The 9,355-nt window shown below is 41.8% G+C and overlaps 1 protein-coding gene across 1 annotated transcript in view; it reads right to left on the bottom strand.

Moving 5' to 3' along the window:
• Positions 1 to 5,522: 5,522 nt before the first annotated feature.
• SLC35B4 (solute carrier family 35 member B4) overlaps positions 5,523 to 9,355 on the bottom strand; it is a 38,787-nt gene continuing 34,954 nt past the window's right edge. The window contains exon 10 of the mRNA XM_032304626.1: positions 5,523 to 8,798. Within this exon, the coding sequence (XP_032160517.1) occupies positions 8,555 to 8,798 (244 nt within the window). The 3' untranslated portion in view covers positions 5,523 to 8,554. The remainder of the gene's footprint in view (positions 8,799 to 9,355) is intronic.

Below are 9,355 nucleotides of genomic sequence, written 5' to 3'. Positions count from 1 at the left end.
ATTTCCTTGATGTGTTTAGGTGCTCCAATGGTGGGTGAATATTTGTAATCATTATATCCTCTTACTAGATTGATCCCATTATCATTATGTAATGGCTTTGTTTCAAAGTCTATTTTGTGTAAGTATTGCTACCCAAGTTTTTTTCCTTTCACTTGCATGAAATCTTTTTTTCCATCTCTTCACTTTCACTCCATAAATGGTCTGAAGTAAATCTCTTGTAGGCAGCATATAGGCAGGTCTGGTTGTTTTATCTTGTTATGCTATGTCTTTTGTTTTTAAGATTTTATTCATTTATTTGAAAAAGAGAGCGTACAAGTGGGGGGCGGGGAGCAGACAGGGAAGGAGAGGGACAAACAGACTCTGTGCGGACCCCAAGAACATGACCTGAGGGCAATTGCTTAAGCAACTGAGCCACCGAGGCACCCCCTTTTATTTTTATTTTTTTCTAAAGATTTTATTCATTTATGAGAGAGAGGGAGAGAGAGCCCTATATCTTTTGATTAGAGCATTTATATTTAAGGCAATTACTAATAAGTATGTATTAGTGCAATTCTGTTCGTTATTTTCTGGTTATAGTTGTCTTTCCTTGTAACTGATGACTTTCTTTAGTGTTATGCTTGGCTTCCTTTTTGTCTCTCTATTATAGATTTCTGGTTTGTGATTACTAAGAGGCTCATATATAAGATCCTAAGTACATAAGTCTGTATTGCTGATTGTTGCTCAAGTTCGAACACATTCTAAAAGAGCTTCAGTTTTACACCCCCTTCACTTTATGTATATATTTTACATCTTTTTTATTTTTTTAGTCCTTATTTAGATATAATTTAACTATTAGATATAATTGATTTTATTACTTTTAAGTCTTTTAATCTTCATATTAACTTTGTGATTGATACATTACTTTGACTGTATATTGGCTTTTACTTGTGAAATTTTTTCCTTTTCCTAATTTGCTTCTAATTATGGGCTTTTCGTTTCCACTTAAAAAATTCCCTTTAACATTTCTTGTTAAGACCAGTTGAGAGGGTGATAAACTCCTTTACCTTTGGTTTGAGAAATTTCTTCTTCCTCCAATTCTGAATGACCATCTTGCTTGGTAAAGAACTCTTGGTTATAGGTTTTTTCTTTTCAGCACTTTGAATGTGTCATGCCCCTTCTTTCTGGCCTGCAAAATTTCTAAAAAAAATCATACAGCTTTATGGGGGGTTTCCTTGTACATGCCTAGTTGCTTCTCATGGGCTCCTTTTAAGATTCTCTATCTTTAATCTTTGACATTTTAATTATGTGTCTTGTTGTGGATCTCCCTTGGTTTGATCTTGTTTGGGGCTCTCTGTGCCCCCTGGACCTGGATGTCTGTTTCCTTCCCCAGGTTAGATAAGTTTTCTGCCCTTTTCTCTTTCTCCCTTCTTTCTGGGAGTCCTATAATGTGAATGTCAAGATGCTTGATGTTGTCCCAGCGATCTATCTCATTAAAAATTTCTTTTGCTCTTCAGGTTGCGTGCTCTCCATCAGCCGGGCTTCAGATCACTCCTCAGCATCCTCTAATTTGCTGAGGATTCTCTCTACTGTATTTTTCATTTGTTACTATAGTCTTTCACTCTGATTGGCTCTTTTTTATATTTTTTCTTTGTTGAAGTTCTGAGTTCATCCACCTTTGTGTCTATCAGGTAGACTGGTGATCTCCATTTCATTTGGTTCTTTTCCTGAAGTTTCGTGCTTTTCCTTAGAGCACATTCTTCATTGTGTTTGTGTTTATTTCCAACAAGTGGGTAGATCAGCCACTTCCTTTCTAAACTTGAAGAAATTGCCTGGTGCAAGGATGTCTGGTGTAGACTGCGGGCCTGGCCAGAGCTGTAGCAGGTGTGAGGGCTGGGGCTCCCAGGGCTCTGCGGAGAGCGCTCTACCAGGACAGCTGAAGCTGAAAGTGAAAGCCAGCTGGGGGATATGGGGCTGCTTCTGCAGGGGACATCCTGGTAAGACAGCGGGAGCCACAGGAAGCCTGGGCGGAAAGTCCCACAGCAGTATGTGTAAGGGCGGCCAGGCAAGTCATCTAGAGTGTCCCGAGATGCTTTGCCCCTGCGTCACCTTGTGTTACAGCTGAAGCCACAGTCAATGCTGTCCAGGTCTACCCAGGGTGTGCTGGGGCCCCAGGCTCACAGAAGCAGCAGGCCAGCCTGGAGCCTATCCACCTCCGCACCATCAAGGTGTAGGATTGTAAACAGGGACACGCTGCAGCGTCTCTAACCTGAGAATGTTCCAGCAGGCCCCCTACTGCTTGGTGGGAAGCTAATCCTTTAAGAAGCCATGATCTAAAAAGGCACCTAGAATATTACTTGTGTCCCAGGGCAGATAAATGTGTTCAGTCCCTCAGTTTATAGTGCTGGGGTGGGGGGTTCCCAGTTGTTACCACGTCTGTCTCTTTCTCTATTCTCTCTGGGGTCTCTCCATCCTCTGTTGTGCAGAAGCTGTCCAGTCAGCCTTCAGAGAAGGGGAGATCAAGGTTTTTCTACTTCAAACTTCACTTAAGAATTCAAAATAAATGGATTAAAGCTACCCCCAATAAAGGAACCAACTCTGTATACAAGGAAAATGCTTTCAGTAAGAGGTAGGAGGAATGCAAAGACATTTTTGTTGAGGGAAAACTTAGAACAGAATCTGAATGTGAAAAAAGTTGTAGGTTTATAGACTTTATACATGGTAATGGCTAAGATTAGAATAAATTTAAGTTCTAACATTAAAGAGTTTTGTTTATAATTGATGAAAAGCAAACCAATAACCTCAGATTCTATGTCTTCATCAGATCTTTGATCACTCAGAAAAACTGACTCTTCAATATCAAAAGAGCCAAGTTTTGCTCACAATTATGTAACCTTCAGTATTTGCCTTTAAAATCTTTTATTGTCACTTTGGTTAAATATTCCAAAAGGCTCAGGGATCCTATTTAATAAAATGTTCAGACATTTTGATGTTTATTGACACACTTTCCAAAATCAAATTCTATAGTCTTATCATCACAATCTAACTGAAATATTTCAGGGGCTCATGGATATCTCGTCTCCTATATAAAAAGAGTACACTAATTAGGCTTGTTATCTTACATGGGAAGCTCTGTTCACTGAGTGATACTGAACCCTCTTGGATTATATGTAGAAATGTTATTAAAAACTGTATGAAACTCTTAGAAATCAGGTATGTCCTAATATGTTACCTTGAAGTGGTGTGTGTCACAGAAATAACGGAACTTCCTTGTCAACTGCATGGTCATGAACTCTAATCAGATCTCTAACCACGGCCACTTTTAAGTCTTTCATTGTTTCCAGTTATACTCAGATGCTTTTACAAGCTCTCCTTCAAATGTGTTTCATCTGCACTGAGACTCATGGAAAGAAATCAGAGTACAGGTTTCTGATAATAAGATCACGCAACTGAACTCGGTAAGAATTAGTTTAAGCACAACAAGAACACCATGGGACTGAATGAGTTGAGGATGATTATAATTTTTATGACTTTCTTTTGTTGAAACATTGTTTTTCCAGATTTAAAGAAATTAAGGTAATTGTAACTTACAGCAATTTGATAAAATATACCTCTGTAAATAAAACATTTATCTTCTACCTGATCCCTTCAGAACTCAAAAACTCCCAGTATTTTTATATTTTCATAATATATTCACTTGTGTAACTTCAATAAGAGTAACAGGACACAACTGGAAACACTGGTTATATTACTGGGGTTTTGACTGGAATGCCTAGTTGAGGGAGACCTGCATAAAGTCAGGTATTACCAGAGAGCTTAAGGAACTAAGGTTGACTATATGGAACCAAGGAAGCCCTCTGAAAAAAAGAGCCTAATATCTTGCTGACAGATTTCCCAGCAGAGTTCCCAAGTGAAGAGGGAAGGTCACTTCCTGGCAGATGCAAGAAACTTGGGATACCTTTGGGACCTTGAGAAAGAATGAATCCAAATCTCTAGGTGTTACAGTTGAAGTCTGTGGCAAGTATTTGACTTGGCTGCCAACCTTGAAAGGCTGTAAAGTTCAGTCTGGAGAGTCCTTATAAAAAGAGCCTATGAGATCAATCACAATTCTTGCTGCACTGAAACTAAGTTTTAAAAAAACTAGGCTTCTTTTGCAAACCAATTAGTCTCAACTGGGCTATATTTGGTAAAAATGAGTGTGAAAATGAAGAGAAAAACTGTTTCAATAACATACCTTTGTGAATACTATTTCCAAATTTGGTTCATTAACTAGACAAGATCCTGATTTCTTCTGGTTTTCTCCAGGGCCTGGCTACAGCTCCCCCAACTAACATTTTTGGGTTTTGTTTTTTTTTTTTTTTTACCATCCTTTTTACTTGGAATAACTTGATAACCAAAAACTGCCCTTTCTCCTGAAGCCCTGCAAACTGCACATAAACAACTTAAACGTCAGAGAAATCACAACAGCTCAGATGTAGACAATCTCCATGCCCGCTGCTCGATGGGCTATTCAAAAAGATCGCCATAAAACTCAATTTACAAACCCAGAAAATACATCAGATTGCCACTGCCTGTCATCCAGAAATCCACTTGACTGGCTACACTCTGAAACTGGTTTCTAATTTGATCCAATCATGAACCACTGCTTTTGTTTCCACAGAAATGGGCCTATTCATTCCTGATTTGAACCATTGGACTGAGAATACATCACCGCCTCCTGAAATGAGTTTAACTACCTCCCGTCAGAACCCAGACTGGTTCACTGAAATGGAACAATCTGTCAACTTTTAATGTGTGAGACTTCCAGGGAAGTTTCAGAGGAGGGAACTGCAGGGGCCCCGGGCAGGCCATCAACAGTGCACCATGATGGCATACTCAGGATTTTGAATTGAAACCATGTGGGAAACAACAGGTACTAGGACACTCAGACACTGCTCTGTGAAAGGTACCCTCCCCACACTAAGAAAACAGGGGGAAAAAAAAAAAAAAAACCACCATCTTTATTTAAAGCCAAAGAAGTTGTAGAAATAAACCTGGTTATATTTTTACTAATCTACTACCAGAGCCCAAATTCCTTACTAAAGCTCCCAAACATCCATTTTCTTTATCCTGTCAATTCCTGACATGTTTACAGCCTTAAAATGTTTATTTTTTAAAATGCCTGCTTTGGTCTTTTGTTTAGGTTTCGGTTTCATTATCGGGACTCCGGGTGCACAAAATAAAACTGATTTTTTTTTTTTTTCTCCTGTTAATCTGTCTCATGGAAATTTAACTCCTAATCCAGCTGGAAGAACCTCGGACAGGAAAATTTCTTCCTCCCCTTCATTCTGACCTGCCAATTGGTCCTCCAGCCCAACAGCTAATTCACTGGCTTGGATGAATTCCTGAGGTCTGTCACCTTCCCTCTCCCTAGGCATCTCGCAGTGCTGAGTAAACCGAGCTCAAGACAGGATGAAAGGAGGAAACAGGACATTATTTTCCAACTAGAGCAGGCCAGGGTGGTCGAGATTTTCAGCCCCAGTTTCAGGTAATAAAATATATAAACATTTTTACATTCACCCTCGTGTTCATACTTATGGGCCAGATCTTAACATGCCAAGTATCAATACTTACAACAATGTCTAACAAAATACATGCTACACAGATATAAATACCTTGTAAAAACCCACAAAAACATCTGAGAGGCCCCAGAGAATCGAGGCATAAACAGATACAAGATTACAGGTGTGGGAAACTATCCAATTTTTCAGTGGAAACCTACACAAGTGAACAGGAAGTGCGGTGAGGACACTGGAGGTTGGGGCTCGGGAGGGAAACAAAATAAGCCAGAAGGGGGGACGGGTGCTCAAGAAGTGACCTGAATGCTTTAAAAATGTCATGTAATCTTCCCAGAAGAACAGATTGTGTCTAAATACTTTAAAACTTGATAGACAGTTACCAAGTACATTAATGATTGTTTTAGATGGAAAGGAAAATTAAAAGATCAAGAAAAAAGTCAAAAAATGAAAAAGCATTTATAATGAGAGGACAGAATTGTGGTAAAGGCTATGTAGGTATTACATTAATATAACTAAAATATCCACCGCTTTCTCCTATTTATCTATGGCACTGGTTAAGCTGTTAAGTGGGTACACAGGTATGTGTACACATGTACACACACACACACACAGTATACTTTCTGGCTAGTGCCATCTGCTATCTGATCTTTGCTCTAAGGGTAGAGTTTTGGCTGTCTTATTAAACACCAATCTCTTTTGTAAACAAACTCTATCTCTGAGGTACACAGTTACATAGTTTTGACCCAGAGAAAGAGGAAAAGCATTTTAATAGACACTTCTCCTTCTGTTGCATGGGTCTGGTCCTTTACAAAATGGTTTATTTGCCTATTTCATAAAAGCTGAAATTAGTTTCAACCTGGATTGAAAAAGCAGTTATCTTCTGGAAATAAATGGTCCAGAAACAAGTTGTTAATGAAAGTTCTAGTGTCCATTAGACATATTTTCTTACATCTGGCCACTAGAGTGAAAATCAACTCAGAGCATTTCAGACATTCTGTTCTTACACACGTTCATTTTTTGCTTAAGTGCCATAATCTGTCCATATATAACCTCTTGTTAATAAAACCAGCAGAGGTGTTCAGACTGAGGAATGTGTACTTTCTAAAACCAGAATCTAAAATCTAATAGACTCAGTTAAATGCTGTCTGTGTGCACCAAAGCATTTCAATTCCTAAAAATTTTCATTAACATAAAAAGGATGACACTGAGTTAGGACAGCCTGTTAAGACTCCAGATACACAGCAATCCAACAGACCCTAGGGATACGTTCTTCTATGAAGTGATTTAAAAAAAAATAGCTTTTGTTTTTAAGAGGATATTTAACACATGCTACTTATAGCACCATCAGTCTGAAGAACTCTACATATTTCAAAGAAAATGCCTTTTGATTCCATGAATGGGTTCACGTCAAATTCAGCATCTTTTAGGGCAGACCAGTGATCAGCACTGGAAAGCTGCCCACGTCTAGAGCAACAAATGAGTCTGAAAACCCGTGATTAACGTGCAGACGACAATGAGGCGGCTTAAGTTACTCCCCCAAAGGCTCTGGGACTTATCTCAGACCCCATCAGAGACCAGCTGTAGGCAGGCAGCGGCGGACACCTGCCACACCACGGCATGAGCCAAGCAGATCTGCAGAACCACACCGCAATTTAAGACAGTCCGTGCCCAAAAGCAAAAGGAAGGTCTCTGTGTGCAAAAGAGGCAGGTACTCCTGTGAGGTTAATGATGGGGCGGCGGGGCGGGGGCGGGGGGGGGAACTGAGTGAAAAATGAGGCAATAAAAGAACAGACTTCTATGTTCTTTTCTCCTCCAATATTATCACAGAAACTACACACACACACACACACACTCCTACACACACAATACTGATACTGTTCCTTGTTCTCAAAATTACCCCAGCAAGGAAAGACCACACCTCCGAAATGATTAGCCAAAAGAGGCATCATATTTCCACACAAAGCGAAACACATTACCTCCCAACCACCTGTAAACACTCATCAAGAACACTAAGATACCTCATAGGAAAGAAGGGGAAAAAAAAACCTTCATTTTCGTTGCGACTGGACCTGATTCATACACCCCCCCCCCCCCCCGCCCCGTACTAGTCTCCTCCTTAGCCTGACTGACCACGACTCTGTCAGCCCGACAGGCAGAGCTCAATCTCTCTGGTTAAGCAGCCTTCCCAGCAGGAAAGGCACCCACTGGCACCAGCCCGGAGCTGTGGCCCTCTGGGGGCCGCTGAGGGCCAGCCGCTCCCAGCCGACCCGGCAGCACCATCTCCACTCGGAGCTACACGGCTTCACGCCAGAAAACGTCTCTCCTAAGTCATACACAACCTTTCTTTCTTATTAACTGTGCCTCAGAGAGACGCTGAAGGTCTGTTCTAAGGAGAGAAAGCAACAGACTTTTGCATAGGAAAAAAGAAAAAAAAAAAGGCAAGCTGTGGAAAAGGATTCCCGCAGCCCTGCTCCAGTGTGACCAGGGCTCAGCTCAGGGACAACTGCTTCTTTCCCAGTCCCAGTGTCACCGGTGTCTCAGCTCAGCTGTTTCCTGATGATGATGCATCTGACTGGCTGACAGGGCCGCAGGGGGTGGGGGGGGGGGAAGGTGACAGAAAAAAGGGACGAGGCCACAGGATGATAATGACTGTGTGGCAGAGAATCATCAGAATGGCAACAAGAGACCACCACCGAACATGGATATAAAACTCCTAGCTGTGGGGACTCAGAACTCAATAAACAAGTAACAGTACTAAATATTTTGGTAAACAAGTAACAAACGCGCTGGCTGTTCAAGAGCAGAGAACTGTTCTTGTTTCTACTTCATGGTTGAGGGGTTTCCATTTGGAGTCCACAGACACTGTCTGTACAGCCTTAAGAAATCTGAGAAGTCCCTCCTTCTGAGGATTCTCTGGTACATGGTTGGTTCAACACCTCAGCGCTGACGAACGTGGAAGGGCGGCCAGCCCTCACCGGACCCTAGCACATCACGACCCTGGTCTCTGCTCCGGGCAGGCCTCAGTTCTTCTTGTCCTTCTGAAGCTGGCTTTTTGTGGTCCCTAGGTTGTTCCACACTTCTGTGTACATTAGGGTGCCAATGAAGACAAACAAGGTACCCAGCCAGTGCCACAGAGTGAAAGGGTTCTGGAAGTACAAGATGGAAAAGATGAGGCTGACGAACTTGCGCAGGGTCACGACAAGGGTGACGGTGAGGGAGGCGCACTCCGTGGTGAGAATGAAGACGCCCCGGATACACACGTACCTGGGGGGTGGGGTTAAGGTGGTTTCGGTGGACTAGAGAGAGAACACCAGGGAGAATATTCTGGCATCGCACTTGGTTTAAATGCTCATATTCTAAGAACCAGAAGACATGGGTGGGTTATGGCTGCTCGGAGGCTCTTCCTCAGTAGAACATCTCACTGAATGAACGTCCTACCACTCATCTGCGAATCCTCCCCTGAAGCTGCCTGCAGACCGCCCACTGTTCTCGCTCTGAGATCCTCACACGGTGTACGGTGGCGATCCCCTCCCAAGTAGTGACAGAAGGTAGGTAACACTTTCAATAAACGTCAGCAAACCTACTTTATATAAGGACCCGGGCTCTACCTCTTTGTCCAGAGAGGAACTCTGCCGGCCAATCTACTAGGTGACGTCAGAGGAATGAGACAAATCTCGACCTTCGTGGTTTCAGACTGTTCACGATTTTATAACCTACTTCAGGCTGTTCAAAGAAACCATTTAAAAAATTAGGTTTTAGTTAGTTTGAAATTTCTTGCAGAATTTTGTGGCAGCCTGAAACATTTCCTAGGCCACCGAACA

Source organism: Mustela erminea, chromosome 11 (assembly GCF_009829155.1).
Source record: "Mustela erminea isolate mMusErm1 chromosome 11, mMusErm1.Pri, whole genome shotgun sequence".
Taxonomy (NCBI): domain Eukaryota; kingdom Metazoa; phylum Chordata; class Mammalia; order Carnivora; family Mustelidae; genus Mustela; species Mustela erminea.
The sequence above is the reverse complement of the archived record's forward strand: the minus strand, read 5'-3'. Positions and strand labels throughout refer to the sequence as shown.